The 19415-nt window shown below is 42.3% G+C and overlaps 1 protein-coding gene across 4 annotated transcripts in view; it reads right to left on the bottom strand.

Annotated features, from left to right (window-relative positions):
• Positions 1–453: 453 nt before the first annotated feature.
• LOC100541464 (synaptotagmin-like protein 2) overlaps positions 454–19415 on the bottom strand; it is a 69980-nt gene continuing 51018 nt past the window's right edge. For all 4 annotated transcript variants that reach the window (XM_019618286.1, XM_010715385.3, XM_010715384.3 and 1 more), the window contains exons 4-17: positions 16911–16995; positions 15309–15402; positions 15040–15133; positions 13297–14415; positions 11876–11974; positions 9829–9920; positions 9262–9363; positions 7224–7393; positions 6273–6375; positions 5469–5630; positions 4555–4633; positions 3896–3995; positions 3321–3526; positions 454–1835 (exon numbers count right to left, since the gene is read on the bottom strand). In XM_019618286.1, the coding sequence (XP_019473831.1) occupies positions 1690–1835; positions 3321–3526; positions 3896–3995; positions 4555–4633; positions 5469–5630; positions 6273–6375; positions 7224–7393; positions 9262–9363; positions 9829–9920; positions 11876–11974; positions 13297–14415; positions 15040–15133; positions 15309–15402; positions 16911–16995 (2651 nt within the window). In that variant the 3' untranslated portion in view covers positions 454–1689. The remainder of the gene's footprint in view (positions 1836–3320; positions 3527–3895; positions 3996–4554; positions 4634–5468; positions 5631–6272; positions 6376–7223; positions 7394–9261; positions 9364–9828; positions 9921–11875; positions 11975–13296; positions 14416–15039; positions 15134–15308; positions 15403–16910; positions 16996–19415) is intronic.

Raw genomic sequence — 19415 nt, 5'->3', positions numbered from 1 at the left:
ATTAATTCTGTTGCCCTATGGACTTTCTCTTAGTGCTTTCATACCATAACCAGTACATTTTCAAGTATTATCTTTCTCCAATTGCAAAAACATAATCTTTGTTGTTTGCCGTGACAGCTGTTGATTATCTCCCAGGTGTCCTCATTTCATGAAAAACTCTTGTTATTTTAACCATAAAAGTTTTCTTTCATTTATTTAGAACCATTTTTGCTCAGCTGGATACTATTGCTATTTGAGTTAAAAAATAAAATCGACACATAAAAGAATATCAAAATATTCACAGAACCAAAATCTAAGGTGGGACAACTACAAAAATATATATATTTCTCCACAACATTTCACTTACCCTTGGGCAAAAAAGGTTCATTCTGGCATGATAAAATGTAACACCTCTTTTGCTTGTGATGTCATTATTCAGACAATGCTAAAGACAGGCGCAAGGAGACCAGCTGATGACTAAAGAAAAACATTCTATTTAATCACAATATGTACATCCGAAGTACAAATCACGGAGCTACATTTCAAAATGCATTCATAACATCACTCTACCACTGTTAACGTGTGCCAGACACAAAACTCTTGCAATTACTGACAAGAAGGTTGCTCCAGCTCTGGACAACTATCTGACAGGCATCAGGTGAGAGGCAGACAAGAAGGGGAGCAGGACACATGGAGGCAGGTGGTCAGCCTAGGCCTCAGCTCTGCAGCTTCCCTTGGCATTCGTTCACTCCCTGCTTACCTCTCCCAGGATCTCCTGTGTTCCACTGCAGTTCTGACCATGTTTCCTGACCCATTATGCCAGGCTAACACGAGACTGTTCCCTAGATCATTATTTTATATTGAAATGTTTTGCACATAAGGCATTTCAAAGATGCTATTAGGTCCATTAGCAGTGTAATGTTATTTTACAGTTAGGCAAGCACTCCAATTTATATTGCACTGAAACTGTGTTTTAATAGAGTAACTTGCCTGAGGTCACTGAGGAAGCCTGTGGGAAAGCTAGGAAAGCAGCTCTTGATTGCAAAATCCTACTAGCTGCAGGACCATCTCTTTTCTCTTGTATTAAAGCAGAAAGGATTTAACATATTGAATTCCTGGTTGTTATCCTCCTTGGATTGCTTCATTTTCTGCTTCAAACAGTCCTCTCTTTCTTTAGATTTACCCTGGATCTCAATTTCTTTCATGGTACAGATGTGTTGCCATCAGTGACAAATGCAAAGCTCTCATTCTCAGACTGTGCTGCCTGGTGACTTGGAACAATTCTACATAAAGTACAAAGTGTACCACTTGCAGGTAAATATGAGTAATACCATAGCAAAGCTTCAGTACAACTACATCTCTGCATGGATTAAGAAAAAACACAACAGTACAAGAAACAATAAAAAATAAATAAATATCTGGATTTCCTCTTTCCTGCTGATGTTGCCAGTGCTTAATGGATTCAAATACATCCATTAAATAAAAAGGTAACATTTCTTCTTTTTCAAAATCAAGTATAGCATCAGTTTGGCACTTTCCAGGTCCTCCGTCAGGGAACAAATAGTTAACATTTAACATCTCCAAAGTGCTGCCCATGAACTGCCTTACTAACCATACGATTGCCAGCCCCATGGTCTCTATGGTCCCTGGGGTAGGAACTTTCCTATATCTAACAAACACGTTCAGCCTTGCTCTAGAACACATAGTAGGTTATTTCAGTTTTTTCCTCCCTGCCAACGAGCGTAGTGGCAGCAACCCCTCAATCCATTCATTGGTAGCTGACATCATCTCCTGCCAAAAGGCCACCTCCTCTTGTGTTGAGTCCATCCAGTCCACAGGGATGCCATAGCTCAAACCTGAAGAAAAACGAGGAGATGGTAATGTTGGGAGCTGCATAAGGAACTTCCACTCCATACAAAAAAAAAGTACTAAGGTATAACTGCTGCAGGTAGGGTCTTGACCTAAAAGGTCCTGAGTTCCTGTCAGGAAGTTGCACTGTAATCACTTCCTGTTCTTCTGCTAATGATCTCCATTTTACACCAGAATTCAGTGTAAAAGCCACAAAACACAAGAATCCTAAAAATAACCTAGCAAGGAAAACAAGGTTGGGCTCAAGTCCAAAAAAAACTGCAATTTTTTGATGTGGCAAAGAAGGTCTACAAGGTTTGGCATTCCCCCTCATTTGTTGTGAATAGGGACAGGTATTTTGCTCTACACTTCATTTGTACGGGAATCAAAGATATGATAGTGTAAAAGTGCGTATATTAATTCCAAACTGATTTTCCAACCAAATTCCCATGTGCCGACTACTTGTAAATTAGATAAAAGTCTAAATTTGGATCACAACTAATCCTGGGCTTGGTGTTTTTATGTGAACTTCCCACTGGTTAGTTCACATCTCTCTTGGTGACGTTAGAGATTGAAAACAGAGATCACACAGTCAAATCCAATAAATGTGTACCTGCATCCAATAAATGAGTACCTGCAAGGCAGATCTTCAAGCTACAATAAGGCTCTTCCTGACACCCTCAAGGAACAAGTTACCTTTTATTACATCCCCCACCCTGAAATCTTCTGCTTGTCTTTCATCTTTCAGAGACCCCTATTGCTTAACAATAAGTATAGCTAGCTTACAAATCCTTACATCTCCTACTACCAATACAAAGATGAACATTCTATCTGTCAAAGCTAGGCATGAGGTACACTGAAAGTTAGGATAGGATGTTTAGCAAATGGCACCTTTGCTGCACTCTCTGAGCACTTAATAATCTAAACTAATAGAAGTAATTTAAAAAATAATTACACCTTAATTTACACCTGAACAACTCAATTTCCAAACTGTTGATGTTGTCTCAGTAATGACTGAGATAGAACAACCACTGCAACAAGCTCTGTTTTCCAAATGTTAGTTATTCCTGCTACTGAAGTATTTCAATGAAGGAGATGAGGACAGAGTCACCAGGTGGTGCTGTCCCACATGGCATTCAAGTTCTTTGTCTTCAGCTCTGAGCACTCTGCACTGAGGAACAGCAAAATAATGTTGATTTGCAATGCTGTTTGTTTTCCTGCAACAGCAGGAAAATTCTCTGCTGGACCCACACTGATTCTTGAGTTTTGCCAGACCTGCGAGTTGACATGGCAGAAAATGTGGGAACAGAGGGTTACTATCACAGTACCAGGGCTCCTTCCATCTCAGACACAGTGCAATTATGAAGCCCCTTAACAGCTATTCTCCATATCTGGTTTCTCCCTAACAGCAAAATGCTCAACAACTTTCCATTATACCACTTGGCTCAGCAGCAGTATAATGGTATTCATTTAATGTAAAGGAAATCACTCACCTGTCCCAAGGCCCAGCCTGATTCCTCCAAGGAAATGGTTGGTTAGTTTTTCATGATCCCACACAGTCAGTTCAACGCAAGCATCCTTCAAATCCTCTGTATGAAAGCCATCATACACAATAGTGTGATTGAAAACAGGGTTTGTGTCTCTTTTTACAACTCGGGTCTTTTGGTAGCTCTTCTTACTCGTGTCTGGAAGCACATAGCTTTGAGAGGAAAAAAATACAGCAAGTAGTGTAAAATATCACATGGGGTTTCATTAGCTTCTACAAACTTTCTGGGCCTAAACAGGCCTCAGATCTGAAGTAAGGAGTAATTGGGTCTCAACATAAGAAATCTCTGTACATTTAATGGGGAATGCTTATAATCCTTTGAGTAAACTTTCTTTTCCCAAGAAAATCAATTTTGTAAGCAAAGATTCTTAGAAAGGAAGGATGCTTAACAGATCCTGCTTTAGGAAAAGGGTTTCTTTTTTCTTCTTTTTTTTCTTTCCCAAAGTGACATTTTACACTAAAAAATGGGTTCTAATTCCATCATTTGGATGCCCAAGAGGATATTTCAAAATAGGCACTTACCACTTCACAAAGGAGTCAACTCCAGAAGGACGCAACTGCAGAAGGTCCTTGACATCTTTGACCCAAATGTGAACTTCGCCAGAGGGAGGATTCTTGGGACCTGCCATTTAGTACAACAGAAAGCTCTCATGACAGTCCCAGCAATAGCTAGCAAGACAATGAGCTTTCTCTCCAGGGACCCGAGGGAGCGGTGTTATGACCTCTCTGCATACCACTCCCCTGGAGCTGTGCTCTGTTGGGCACCACAGTACCATGATCACGGTTGCAGGGGGCTCCTGACACAACCTGCCAGTGATGCACTGATGCAGGAAAGGAGAAGGAACTACTTGGGGAAACCCAACCTTCTGCCTGTCCCACAAATAAGAGGAGCTTTGTGCTGCTGCTAGAGCATCACAACACCCCATAGTGCCCATAACAGCTGGCGAGTTTAAGCTTGTTGAGCCCTTCCTCTCTGTACAGTTTCCCAGTAAATCCAATATGTGAAAAACAGATGTAATCTGCAGATGGTGCTGTCAAGCACTGTGGTTGTCCCTTTGTGCTGATCTCTACGATCTTGCTCTAATGAGATTACTCTTTAACCAGCCCACAAAACGATGAAGCATTACAAGCTACACACCAATATACAGGCAATACTTCTTAATTTATGAAATACATCTTACCTAGGCTTCCTGGAGGGACATACTTAATAGACAAATTCATCACTCCTCGATGATCCACACCATTAACAGCAGAAAGACTCTGAAACAGAAAGAGTTATGAGTAAACAAGGGCTTGTGTTAACACAGCATGGCAAACAGCTTTTGATTCAAATACAGAGGGACAAATAGACAAGCTCTTCTTCTTATAGCTGGGACAGTCTATTCTCAGGGCTACTTTGTGACTTTGTTCTCAAACTCAGTCCCTTGGAACATAATGCTTCAGGATTCAGAGCATGGTTGCCCTTCCAGAAATGTCCAGTTGGACAAAATCACCTTTTTTCTGAAAGCCTTTATTTTATGAAAAGGGATCCTAGGTCAGACCTCTGAACACAGGAGCAGGCAAGAAGCTGTACCGGTTTTACAGAAAGTGGCACCTGAGTATTTACTGTCAAGGCATACCTAACTGCATCACCTGGTACTCTGGTGTCTGTTTTTAAGGGATGGTCTTTTACGTGAGAAGAGAGAGAGGCAGCCATGTCAGAGTTTCTGCTGATTAGTGTCAGATCACATTTATGAAAGTGTCACCAAGTAAGACCCAAGAAGGCCTGTGTTCAGAGCACTGAATACTGTGCTAACAAGTCTAGGGTTTGTGGGTGTTTCCAGTGCTTCCCTAGGCACAATCTGGGCTTCTACACACCAGCCAAAGATCTCCGAGGAGTCTTCCCTTCCCTCTGGCTAGAGCATACAAGTCCCAGCTGAGGGACCACTGGCTTCCAGCCAAATGCCCACTTACACCAAAGACATGGCAGATGGGGCTCAGCAGGAAAAGCCTTGAGTTAACAGTGCACGGCTCAAGCAGCCAAGAAGGATTTCTGCCACTCCTAAAGGCTTTGGGGTTGGGCTGGGAAACAGAATTGCAGCTGAGCTGCACTTACCCGGGGCTTCAGTGGATACCAGTTGAGTTTTCGGTTGCTCCAGTCCCAGCTGGCCAAGTCTAATTCTATCTCTCCCAAGAAACTATTACGTCCCAATGGGTCATTGTGCCAAACAGAGAGATTCAATTTTTGGATCAGCAATACCATTTTCTCTATTTTATACTAGAGGAAGAAAGAGAAATTAGGTTGCTCTTTTTTTTTTCTCCAGTTTTTCTCACAACTGGAAATATACTACTCAAAAACTTGAATTAGCTCTAAGACACTTAAACCTACTCCACACATGCTCTAAAGAACTGGCCCTATTCTGAACATCTCTTTTTGTGCTGTAGCCTGACAGTCAGCTTCCATGAGCCTGACAATGCTTTTCTGCTGAGCACAGGGAAATTCAGTGCTTCATTCTTCATCAAGAAACAACGTTTTTTCAAGAATTATTAACACAGGCTTGGGCATTGTTAAATAATCCTCCATGCTTTGATAAGTAAGATCACAGGATAAGGACATTTTCTAATAGTGCCATGTCTTGTAACTACCAGCCAGAGAAGGGAAGAATACCTCCTTGTTCTGACAGCAGCACAGGCTCACAGGTATCTTCTTCAAAGGTCACTGTATAGTTTTGTCATAGAAATCTTGGGTGCCACCCAAGTGAGTACAGAAAAACTTTCAACATCTCTGCCCTCATGAAACGAAGGGAAGAGCAGCGCAGCAGGAGACAGGAGAAGGAGCCCAGTAGATAGGCTTCTCCCAGACCTGAGCAGGGATAGGTGCCTGCTACAACAGGCTTTCAGAGCATGTATGTGTCCTTACCCTTAGCACTTCATTGTAAACAGGATTCACAGTCCTTTTCTTCACTGAGGTTTTCCTCTTACCCATTCTAGCTTTGTCTGGGAGCAGGTAAGTTTTAACATACCTGGAAAACAAAACCAAAAACAACAGCTGAATGCTATTCAGTATTGCCAAGCAAGCAAGACTTCTGGATGGTGACATGGAATTTATGGAAACAAGTTGACTCTTTAAGGGCAGAACTAATTGAGAAACCTGCTGGGATATTAACTTGTCTTGCATGTGAAGTTATAAATCTCACTAGGGATGGATGGATGCCACCAACCTTCAGAACAGAACAAGCAGTTCTCTAAGCAGTGTGGAAAGCCAGCAAGGACATATATCAATTTTCTGACGTACCCGTAACTACAGCAAATCTGTGCATTGAAAATCTGGGTGTAATTAGAAGAGGTGGAATGTCTCAAGAAGCCTGATTATAAATCTCTCCTTTTCAAAGTTTATATTCAAGTTATTTTTATCATCTTTTAAAACAGAGATCACTAGCCTCCATACAATTACCATTGTGTCTCATAATGGTGCTTCTTTTCAGACTTTCTTTCCACATAAACATGTGTCTACATCAGCAGAGTTATTATTAAAGTATATTCACCATGGGGAGACCAAGTTTCACATGGTTACATAGAGAATATATTTCAGTGATAAAAGGAAGTGTTCCTGTAGTGAGCAAGATTTTCTCAATCTTATTCAGATATATGTCTGTGGCAACATATTTGCTGATGTCAGTGGCTCTAAAACCAACAAGAAGGTTAGTGGTTACTGCTAGAAAACACCCAGCAGTAAATATGCACCAGAAGTTTAGAGGTAGGAAGAAAAGATGGTATTTTACAAGAAAATTCATAAGAAAAAAAAGAAAGCTCTTCAGAACACAAAATTCAGCAGAGAAGTCATGAGGAATCAAAGTGAAATATCACTCACGGGTCAGTTCTGTCTTTCTTCTCATCCACAACAGCCAGGTCCTTGCACTGGGACACATGAACCTGGAATTCACGGTTCTTCTCATCATAGTCTAGTGCAAATTCCACAGTACCCTGGGCATCCACACTCCCAAAATCGCCGCTGTACACACTGAGCACACTGCCACTCACCTGCCAGGTGGAAGAAAAAGATCACACCACTGAAATAAGCACTTTACTGATCTGTTTTCTGGACCAAGATGTGCATTCTGGAGAAATAATCTGCTCTCTCTGTCCTCAAGTATTACTGCATCCTTGATACAGAAATGGTGAACATCTGCAGCTGTGCTTGCACAAGCAAGGGTTTGAGGACCCGAATAAAAGTCTCACAAGGATGCGATACCCTATAACAGGACTAAGAAGCACTGATTTCCCAAGTGCCCAAAGCTTTGGGAAACAGTTAAATATCACTAGTAAGAGCACGCGAGTCTTATCCCTTTCCTGGTGCTACCTGTACTAAGGGCTGCTATTCTGAACCAGTCTCATCACTAAAAATATATTGAGAGAACTTTAACTATCTTCACATACACTTATTATTTATGGTAGAGATAGTCACCCTATTGTCGTTCAGTTTTAAAAACAGGCTACTAAGAACAATATCAGACTGGAAATATAGAAAAAAAAATGACCATTACTGTCTTGTTGCTTGCTCACAAAGTGCAGAGATTTGTACAGAACAGAAACAAATATACCCTGTCCTGAAGAGCCGCTGTCCCACCAGAGACAGCTTATGGGAATACACCTGTCACAAATGCAGAGGAAAATGAGTTTTCTTCAGGTATGAACCAGGAACTAGGCACTCAAGAGCCACTTGCTTTCCCAGAACAAACTGGATTAGCCCAAAGGCCTTGAGCTTCTCTTTCCAAGGCTTTAAATCTTTCTCTAATAGAAAGTCAAGAAAAGGAAATACAATACAGCTCCAAAAACATGAGAATTTTCTATTGCACCAATCACTTACAATTATAGATGGGATACCATAAAAGCTAATGCAGTTTACAAAGCAAATAATTAAACTTCTTGGGACTCTTCTGTGGTACAATCATGAATTTTTATCAAAAAACTTTCCTACTAATTAACCCAATTCTTTTCTGTCCCACCCCATTCCTTTTCTTTCTGAATTAAATGCTACGATAACCTATAAGAATCTGCTAAATATCTTCTCTCAATCTGAGGAGATACATTTCTCATGTCATCAGAGTTCAAGCGTCATATTCAACCCAACAGAGAATTCTAAATGAGATTTTCAAAAACATTTATGTCACTTAGACAAAAAAGCTCATTTATAGCTCCCAGATTCTACAGAGTAGAAGGACTGATGTACCCCCAAGCTAAAGCTTTTTAAATAACATATTTACCTACGTTCCTGACCTCTTCCTACAAGCTTTTCTTCACATATATTCTTTAAGTCTCACATACACACTTTGGAGCTACCTATAATGGTAATACAGCAAATTAAAGCACTTTTAAACAGCCCCCCACAAAACACTGTCTCTAAGGAATCCTTTTAAATTGCCTAAAAAATGCACTCAGCTTTCGTCAGCTTTCCTTAGAAGGTGAACTTCTAAATCATCCTGTTGCTATCAAATTCTGAGGTTCCTTTAATTTGTTGATTAAGTGAAGGAGAAGCTTGCAGAGGGCACCAGTCTGCAGCCCCAGCCTTCTCAGAGCCACTCAATAGCTGTGTGTAATTCCCCTACCTAAAGAAAGGCCACTCCTCTCTTCCAGGCTGCAGCACACTTTGCTCCTCACTTTGGAGAAGAGGCTGCCTCTTACTCTGAATTTGTCTAACAAGGACCTAACGAGGATTTCTAATTTGAGATAGAACCTGAAGACACTTCTTTAATGCAGGTAATTAGCCATCACTGCTCTTTTAAATCAAGTACCATGCAGAAAGCAATGTGATACTCCAGAGGCCACGTCATCCACATCAGCCTAAATGCAGCGTCACTGCATCCAACTGAGAAATGCTTTCTAGCAAAACATACACATTAAATACCTACCGAGGAGACAGATGCCATGTCAGAGGAGTGGCTGCCAACGCTAGGAGTCTTTTTGTGCTTGCTAAACTGGAAGCTGATTTCCGAAGCTGTGTCTGATTCTGTCTGCTCAGAAAATAAAAAGCATCTTTATGCTCTGCCGTACAAGCACTTCCCAACACTACAGAGGAAAACCAATACATCAGCAGAGTCCCATGAAGCAGCAAGCAGGTTAGGAGAGCGGAGGGGAGTGCAGGGAATCTCCCCAGAGGCACTGCCTCTGACCGGCAGCAAACGTCATCATTAACTGCCTCCAAACCACCTGGACTCTTGGGAAGGGCACGTAACATTGTGATTTGAGGCAGAGGGAAAAACCAAAACTCCTACAGGACCAAAAGGTTGATGTGGATTACTAGGGACTTTTTTTCTTACAGCTTTTATAATTTTTATCATTTTTTTTTTTTATGACCTAAGCAAAGCAATCTCTAGAGCAAGTACTGCCAGTGTCCCAGAAAAAGATTCTCATGCACCCAACTGCTATTTAAGGGATGCTGGGGAAATTATTTCAGCCATTTCTGGTATCTATCCTACCTCAGACAACAGGAGAGGAGAGGATCTGCTCAGTTCTTTGACTCTTTCAGGTTCAAGAAATTGATGAGGTATCAAAAGAGGTTTACTGTACGCTGTAAGTACAAACAGAAAAGAGGCATCAAGATAAATTGTCAGAGTCAGGAAGATGTAAGAAAGTCACTTGTTTGTTTGTTTGTTTAAAGGCACAAGGAGGAAGGAAAAGCTTGTGGGAGGCACTTGCTCCAGCTCTGTCACCAGTCACTGAAGGTGAGCCCTCCCCAGGACACAGACTGCTGGCTAGCTAGTGCTGTAAAAGCTACTCAGTGTGTTTTCACTCCTCAGTAGGAGTGTCCAAACTCCCTCTAGTGGTTAATTCAATTTATCCACTGCCCGAAGCACGTATAACTTCTTTGCTCTGCACCCTCTAGCTGTGTAGATTTAATTTAAAACAAAAGCACGCAGATCCGCCCCCCGTCAAAGAAACCAAACACACTCTTGTTTCCATCTCATAGCATGTGTAAACAATATTTCCCCGTCCAAACGAGCTGTAAAATACTTAGACCTATAACTTCACTTTTGCAATCACCTCTCAAACATACTGCTAGATGGACAAAGAGGTGGAAATAGTCTGTTATATAAAAGAAAAAAGAAAGCTTCAAAACGGTATCAACTTCCACAACAACTTAAAAAAGATGGCTACTGAATTGCTTAAATGTTTAAATAAGGCCTCTCTGCTCTTTATTTATCTTTTCTCAGTAACTTCCTCAATGACTAATCTCATTCCAAAACGACTGGCTTGTTTTCAGATGACATATGCACATATACACCGTTGCTGAGGTTAGCCATGATGATACACTACTCAATGTTCAGAATGCCAAAAGGCTGTTTGATATCTCCAACAGTCTAAAGTGTAAAGTGTTAAATAGCCTTTTCTGCAGGCTATTTGTTATACTGTAAACAAGTGCAACTCGGTAGAAGGTTTCCTAGGATGAGGTTTGTGGCTCTAAATAAGCTGCAATGGGGAAAGGCTAAGATCTTTGTCATCTGCATGAAGACTACATCACTGAATGGCAGTGCATGTGGGACTTGAAGCTTTGAGCCATCGTGTTTTCTGACTTGCATCGCTGCACCATATGACAGGGCATAATTTGCACAAAGCTCCAGGACGATGTGGTTCAGCTGCACACAGGTCAATGCAGCATGCCCCATGCACCGGCTGCCTGTGACAGCCCAATAACCTCCATCCCATAAACAGGGACTTAAACTGGCCTTACTGTTTCCTCTAAGCTGCTTTACCCTACCCTGGACACTGCCTCCCCAACCTCCCCAACTCAGTCCCAGCATACTTGGCCATACCCGTTTGCTTTTAGGCATGCTTATAGCTGTCTTCTTGAGTTTGCCAGCTTTCCTCTTCTGGGAACATGTACTGGTTTTCCTGGCCACAGAGGCTGCTGCTGCCTTCCTTCAGGCCCTCTCCCTTGACTGATGCTTTCTTGGACAACTTGGTGGCACAGACAGGTTTCTTGGCCATGGGCTTCTTCAGCTTTTGCTGCTGCTTTCTTGGTTGCCTTCTCCTCAGTTTCTCTTGGTTTCCCCAAGAGGAACTGCCAACATAACGTGTGTCCCAGCTGGTAGCTGAGGAGATCAGGCTAGCAACCTGGGGCTGCTCTGGGAAAGGCCCAAATAGGCCCAAGCAAGCGTGTGACAGCAGCCTGTGGCACAGCTCGCATGCTGGATGCAAGGTCTGCCACGTCTGATTGATCCACTGAGGAGGCTGCCATAAAGGTCCCATGGTACTCAGTGGTGGAAGAGGAGATGAGATTCTTGCCAACCGTTTGAAGCCTGTTTGCATTTTGCTGTGCACAGAGTGACATATCATCAATCTAGCTGTAATTTCCTGGCCTTGAATTTAATTTTAGGTACTATAAGCTCTCTAATTTGATGATGAAACAATATGTCATTTTCCTTGCTTAGTATAGCACAGAAGCACCAAGGATGCAAAATTCATACATAATATATTGCTTTCAAGAAACTTAAACTAAATTGCAGAAAGAAAAGCATTACTCACTCTCTGTGGTTGTGTAAATGTTCACCATGCTTTTTGCAAGATTAATGCTGTTTGCTTGGGCCAAGGCTTGAGCAGCAGGAGAATGATCTCCATCTTCCTCTGGAATATATGAAAAGTCAAGTTGACATGGTGAGTAAACAAACAGAAATGGGCAGGATGTCAGCAAGCATGAATGTCTCTCTCCCAGCTACTCCTTCTGCTTAGAGCACGCTGCACTTGTACAGCTACACAAAGTTACTTTCAAATCATTGGCTGCAACATCTCTCCCTGAGAAAAGGCCTTTGCACTATGATGAGAAATGTAAACACTGGAGTAACCCAGTCCCCAAAAGAGATCGACACTTACAAAGAACTTCCAGTGGAATACAGCCATCTGCTAAAATCAATCTGTAACAACTGTAATAATAATGGAAAAAATACCCTGAGCAATACAAGAATGACTGGTATATAAAAGAAATGCTCACGTTTACCTGAAATGCAACTCAAGATTTTAATGGAAATGTTACAAAAGGTAGGAAATAAGCCAAGAAATGACTCAGTCAAAATCAAATCAGCTAAGTTTATGGAAAATCCTCTCAAATGGGTCTCAATCAGGTACAAGAGGATCAAAGATGCAGAAAAAGGAGACAGGGAACTCTCTTCCTAGGTCTTTGCTTTGCAGGGAATGGAGCTGTAGGCAATCAGAGCTCACATTTAAAACAAAATGCAATTAACATGAACTTTTGCCAATATTATCAGTCCTAATGAGCGCCTGTCAAACCCAGAGGAAGAGGCTGATAAAGTGGAGGTACTACTGACTCTACTGTGATGGAAAATGTGGTATCAGAACCCACCAAGTTCAGACTCCTTGTCCAGTGCACTCTGTTTGCAGCTTACTGGTGGATTCCCAAAAGGCCCAAAGTGTCATTCAAATCCTGATTGCCAGTAGCCATATCGAAGTAGGGCAAAGGTACTTATTAAACACTTTGCTTCACGTTTTATTTCTGCTACTTGCATCAGACCTATCTTTACCAGCACAAGGAATTCTGGCAGATCTACATTTGAAAAAAGTGTAGTGCTCTCAGTTAGTTCTAGTTCTTCTCAGTTAGTTAAGTTCCTGCAACCTGTTGTAGTCAGGGCTAAAGAAATGGAGATCTGTCCCTAGCTGAGGTGCTTGAAGGCAAAGCATGAGAATAGGCAGCGGTGAGAAAGGCAAAGGGACATAACATTGCCCAATTTTACATCTCACTGCACTACAAAGAACAGTTGTTTCCATAGCTGCTTGTTAAACACATTCCACACATGCTAACCCTGTACCAATTTTTATACAGTATAGATGTAGAAGCAAAGAAAACATGCAAAATTGTAAGTATTAGGGAAGAAAACAGGCTTAGAGGTGACACTCAATGGGGTTTCCCAGGGTGCAGTTACAGCCCTCAGTACCTGAATGAACAGACAAGTCCATCTTCCGAACAACTTCTCCCCCTCCGGCCAGCACGCTGCCTGCTGGCTGTTCTGAAGACCGGCATGTTTTTTCCTCAGGTAGCTCTCCATTTATTTCCATGTTGTCATGAGCGCCCACATCAGATCTTTGTGCTTTCTCATCATTTTTGTCACCACCTGCAGGCGCAGGCTCAATCAGTGTCTGCACCCTGCTTGCCAAAGAGCTCGCTGTGTGCTTGCGCTCCTCTGCCACAATAAGCTTCTCCGTAGGCGTCTCTGGCTCAAACATGCTGCCAGATACTTCCTTGGGAGGAGACTCAATTTTGATGGAAGGCACTCGCACAGGCAATCTGGATTTCTTGGAGCTGCGCTGCGCTGCCTTCTCTTCCTCTGGCACTGATGGCTTCCCATTGCTTTCGCCCAGCGAATTATTTCTTGTAACCAGGCCTCCTTTGCTCTTGGCATATGTAGACCTCGGAGCAATGGAAATGGATCCCTTCCTCACCGGAGCTACATAGCTTGGTTCTTCCTCACTGGAAGATAAAGTTATTGTCCTTTTGTAAGGGGTTCTTGTTTTAGTGAAGGCCCCAGGTTTTTCTTCAGTGTTCTGGCCATGGTCTGACTGCACAGAGAGCGAGCGGCACAGCTTGAACTGCCTGCCATCTGCCTCCAGCGAGCCTGGGGACTCTGGCACGCTTCCCATCATCACAGAGTCTGCTCCCTTCTCCCAGAAGTTCTTCAAATTCTTGAAGTGCTCACGATCAAGGCCAATGTCCTCCTCTCTATTACTCATTGATGAGATTGTGTAGTTCACGCCTGGCTTCACTGCCTGGCTGCATTCCCCCTCTGTAGTCAGCAATCTGGGGCTTGTCAGTAACTCTCTCTTTTCAAGGTTGTTCTCTGCTGGCCCCAGGTGATTCACAAACTGCTCTGATCTGGAGAGACTTCTGCTTGGCTTCTTCTTAACAGGTATCTTGCTGGGAGCATAAGCTTCTTCGGGTGCATTTTTTGGTCCTGCCGTGGTGCCAGTGGCCCCATCAGCAGCTTCTCCAGTTGCACAGCTGGGCTGTGGCACAGCATCGTCTGAAAGCTTGGCAGGCGGTGGAGACACTCCATTACCTACAGCAATGACAAATGCTCAAAACCCATCTCATCACACAATATCCTTACTCCCTGGAAGGTCTGGGCTGAAGGTCCTCAAAGGGAAGCCAGGAGGAGTTTCTAGAAACCACCAATATGTTCCTAATTCTTCCCCATTTTGAGAGTCCAGCAAGTTCCCTTCCATGTGAAGGAAAAGCCTGAAAAACTCAGTCCTCCTTTCTGCACCAAGGAAGGGAAAAATTTCACTGAGCTCTAAATTGTTGCTGTGTTGGGGATTTGTTCACAGCTTCACAGTCTGCTTGACAGATTTCATACTGTCTATTTGCTACATACCAAAATACACTACACGTTCAAAGCAGGAGACTAAAGAAATGTAACTTGGATCTGTGCATTAAGGAACTGTTAGCCAAGCACTCAGTTAACCATACTGAGAGCCAGGAGGAGTTTTATTTACTGAGGATTTTTTTCTTGATTCTTTCTGCCTTGTGCATAATTCATACGAATTTTGGCAGCCCATTCTTACAGGCCAAGCTAAGAAAAGCTCTTTGTTATTCATTTGTATGCACAAAAAAAGCAACATGTTTCTTGGTGTTTGACTCTAAACAATGAAAATGTCAGTGGTTCACTGAACAAAAACTTTACCTTTACTAGACAAATGCAAGCTGTCTGTTGCAGCTGCAAACGGACTTGATCCAGTGTCACTCTCCGAGGAAGAAACATCATGTATACTGAATCTCTGAATGGAAAATAAACTCTGTCAATGTATATCCATTCACAAAACTGGAAAAAATGTCATTTATTTGAGCACAGATACTAGAGAGGACAGCCTGTGGAGCCCCTGGTCAGTAGATACAGACTTGTGAAGACCCAAGGAATAACAAAACTAAACACAGAAGATATGACGGTAGTACCTTGTGTGATGCAGACAGCATGGCGGAAAGTCTCGGCTTTGGTTTTGGCAAGATTTTATGCTCCTCTGCAGTATTAAGAGCAGGTGTGCTGGATCTATAGAGTAGAAAAACATCTGAGCAAGGAGATCAGTGGTAGGGATGTACTGGATAGGGCATCCACTGCACAAGCAGTCTGGCAGCCTTCAACATTGATTCAGTTCTGCTCAGCTGCTTTGTTACTTTTTTTCTACTGATTCTGCCCAATATAAGACTGCCCAGACTAGTGCCTTCATTCATTTTCTCCATTGGAAGGACTGGGGGACATATTAAATTGCCCCAGCTTGAAGTAAATATGAGTCTACCACTGCAGTCAGTATAGAACTTGATCAACAAAAACAATGGTGACACCTTCTAGGTGTCACCCAGAATTTATTCAGATTTTCCTTTCTGGGAGAAAACTATAGAGAAAAACACAGGATGCGATAGTGTCAAAACAGTCCAAAAGCCACACAAGAGGGAGATGCCCTTTCAGGCTTGGTCCAGGAAGGAACAGGCCATACCTATCCACATACCTCAGGTCAGGCCACAGGACACCTGGATTAAATGAGAACTCAGAAACTACAGGAATTATTAAGCCATCAACGATAATATAGTAGGGGATAAAAATCTTCATACTTGTATCATAAGTTAATTACTAAGTGCTTGGTACATAAATAAAATGAACATATATCATGGGCAGATTGCCTGACTAGTTCTACTGTCTTTGGGAGTTTCTAGTGACAGCTGCCCTCCAGATGGAGAAAAGCAGTCAGGTTGGGCCACCGGTGAGATTTCAGATGAGAATGCTTTGCATTTAGGGTTGAATGAGAAAAACAAAGCAACATTTACAGGACTCCCACAATAAATCATTAGGACCATTGCCATGCTAGTAAAGCATGTTGACTGTGTCCTTTATTAAACAACACCCATTGTTCAGCTGCGGGAGGTCTGGAAGTGTTTTCAAGGCTCATATTTAATAATTGCAGCAATTGCCACCTGTGAAGTATGATTCCTCATTCTGCTGACAGAAGAACGCAAATGAGATGGAAGCAACAATGAATAAAAAAGTGGATATTTTAATGGATTCTCCTTAGTTCACAAACATTGAGTGAGGTCACTCATTTGCTTGCTGAAGTTCTTCTATTGTGTATTTGTGCACAGTCAGCACAACATGAAATCTACCAAGCCATGACGGTGAGTGCTGCGCACTGAACGCAGTGGTTGGCACCAGCAGGAAATGAGCGGTTTCCTAAAATAGTTCATTTTGTTAGCATTGCTCCATGGGAAAAATTAAACAAATAAAAATCATAATTACTTTGAAAAACTACCCAGAATAACCTGACATTAGAGACAGCTTCCACTTTACTGACTCCTTATCAAATCATGCAGGAAAGACCTTTCTGGCATAAGCACATTAGCTCTTAGTAATTAGGGGAGGATTGATACTCTGACAATTCCTGGAAAAAGGGTTTTAAAAGCATTCTATATAGCCTATTACTAATATGGTCCTGGAAGCTCAGTTAAAGAACAGGATTTAATGGGTGGCATTCAATTTTTGTTAGAAACAAGAGCAGTGGCAGGTACCTCTCCTCTCCTGTGCCAGCAGCATGCGCGTGGAAGGGAGGATCTTTGCTTTCCAGACTTCTCCCGATGTGCTCGTTGACCTCATCTGTAATGTCAACAGAGACAATCAAGAAAGTACATAATTGAGCTTGCAACAGCATTGTGTTTTATCTGAAGACAGCAAAAGCTTGTTAAATGAGTTCCACAGCAGGAACCCTGGGGATTTAGCGGAGACTGCTCCTGCAGAGGGGGATGCTCCGTGGCAGCATCAATCACACTCCCCACAGGCCGTGGCACCCCCAGCCCCCACGGATCTGCATGCCCAAAGAGAGCTGCCCAAAGCCTGGCTCATGCCAGGAGCTGTTGCTTTGCTGGAAACCTTCACAAGACAAGGCCGTGGTTGTCAATAAAGTTAATCCGTTCCAGGATTTAAATTCAGCCATTTCCTGTTTTTACTCAAAGTCATCTGATCTTGGCAAACAAAGGAGGAGGCCAATAGAGTTAATGAGGAGATCCTTGTTATTTTTATTGGCACAAGGCTCAGCTATGTCTTCTGAGCTCTCAAAGACCCTGAAGAAAAAAAACAAAAGAAGACAGTAACCTTTAAAGCAGCCTGCCAAGGTATAAAGTTGCATTAGCCATTTAACTGGCAAACAGGCTCTTGCTACTGCACAACCAACAGGATTAATCTCTCAAACAGCAAAGAAAAAGCAAACTTACTTTGGTCAAAAACAAACAAACAACAACAACAATAACAAAACCTACAAGGTCTGCACATATGTATTCACTCGCAACTAGATCTAATTTAAAGAATAAATGTATCTGTTACAAAAACACCTACATCTCTTTTGGTTATATTTCATCGTATAATAGAAGCAGAGGCTCAAGGGCTTGGGATGGAAGGGAGCTAAACCATCACCAAGTTCCAAGTCCCCTGCCCCAGGCTAGGTTGCCAACCAGTAGATCAAGAACTAGATTGGGTTGCCCAGTGCCCCATCCAACCTGGCCTTGAACACCTCCAGGTACAGGGCATCCACAACCTCTCTGGACAACCTGTTTCAGCACCTCATCATCTTCTCAGTGAAAAACTTCCCCCTAACATCTAATCTAAATCTTCCCTCCTTTAGCTTAAAATCATTCCCCCTTGTCCTATCACTATCTACCCATGTAAAAATAAATATTTCCCTCCTGTTTACAATCTCCCTTTAAATACTGGAAGGCCATAATGAGATGATCCCACAGTTTTCTCCAGGCAGAACAAGCCCAGTTTCTTCAGTTTGTCCATCACTGTCCAATCACATGCCAACAAAGTGCCCTTGGTAACTTCAGCATCAAACAGAAAAGAAGGCAAATTCCAACAGAACCTAGTAGTCATCTGACCAGTTAAACTTGTTTGTACATAAATGTGCATTTATAGAGCCACTTTTAACACGTTAGCCGCTTTACCCATTTCCTATCACTCTAAAACACAGACACTCAGACCTTGGGGAAGGGAGCAGTAATGGTTCTGTCAGGACTGATGTGCTTGGGCAGGGGATAATATGGCCTCTCCAACAGACAGTACTCAGTAACTCTCATCCACTGCACACAAGCTCAAGGACAATTTATCACCAAATTCATTCATCTGTGCAGTTCTGAAGACAGTAGATTGAATTCAGAGAGCATCTGTGTACTTTATAGATCTATACTGCTGCTGATTATTACCACCTTCTACTATAATCAATAGCAAAAGTGAAAGTCCTTAGGGAGCCACAAAACTCTTTCTTCTAAAGTTAAAACCCTCCTCAAGAAAAGGTCACTGGGCCTTTTTCTCTGCAGGCACGAATGTTTGTTTTTCTCAGCCACGCAGAAGGAATGCCAGCAATTGCCAGAAAATACTGTGGGGCTTTTCCAAGTAGGAATTTTCTCTTTTCATTCCCTAATAAATAAGGATTAACAGCCCTGAAGTCATGAGCACATTACATTTATTTCATTAAATGAAGACACACATCTTCATCACCTTGAAAAGGCAACAGGATGGCCAGCAAAGGCCCTTACATCATCTACTGCAGGTCAGCTACATGCTCAAACCATTCATACAGGGCCTCGTATGGTTCCCTGACAGGGCAAGCACTGCTCTCACTGAGGCAATATTGTTGATGGCACGTCAGCAAGAGAAGTGCTCGCCCTCATGGGTGAAAGGAAGCAAGCCTTGTGTGGTAATCACTGTAGGAGCTGAACGTATGGAAAGTAACAGCAAGGTGAAAAGAGCAGCTGCTGAATCTTGATTCTCAACTGTAAAACAGCAGTGGGAAAAGTAAGAGCAAGCAACACTGTCAGATTGTAGCTGTGCTTTTCCATAGTAAGGCTAAGAATAGAAAAAGAAGGCGAGGGAAGAAAAAGGGCTGTATCTAAGCATAATTGCTACAATAATTCAGTAACGTTTGCTTCATCCTTCTTAAAGCAGCATTTGTCTAGCACTGAAAAGGAGGTAGAAATTCTTTTTTGTGAGGGTGACAGTACTGGAACAGGCTGCCCAGATTGGTG

This window comes from Meleagris gallopavo, chromosome 9 (genome assembly GCF_000146605.3).
Source record: "Meleagris gallopavo isolate NT-WF06-2002-E0010 breed Aviagen turkey brand Nicholas breeding stock chromosome 9, Turkey_5.1, whole genome shotgun sequence".
Taxonomy (NCBI): Eukaryota; Metazoa; Chordata; class Aves; order Galliformes; family Phasianidae; genus Meleagris; species Meleagris gallopavo.
This window is presented reverse-complemented; position numbering and strand designations above follow the sequence as displayed.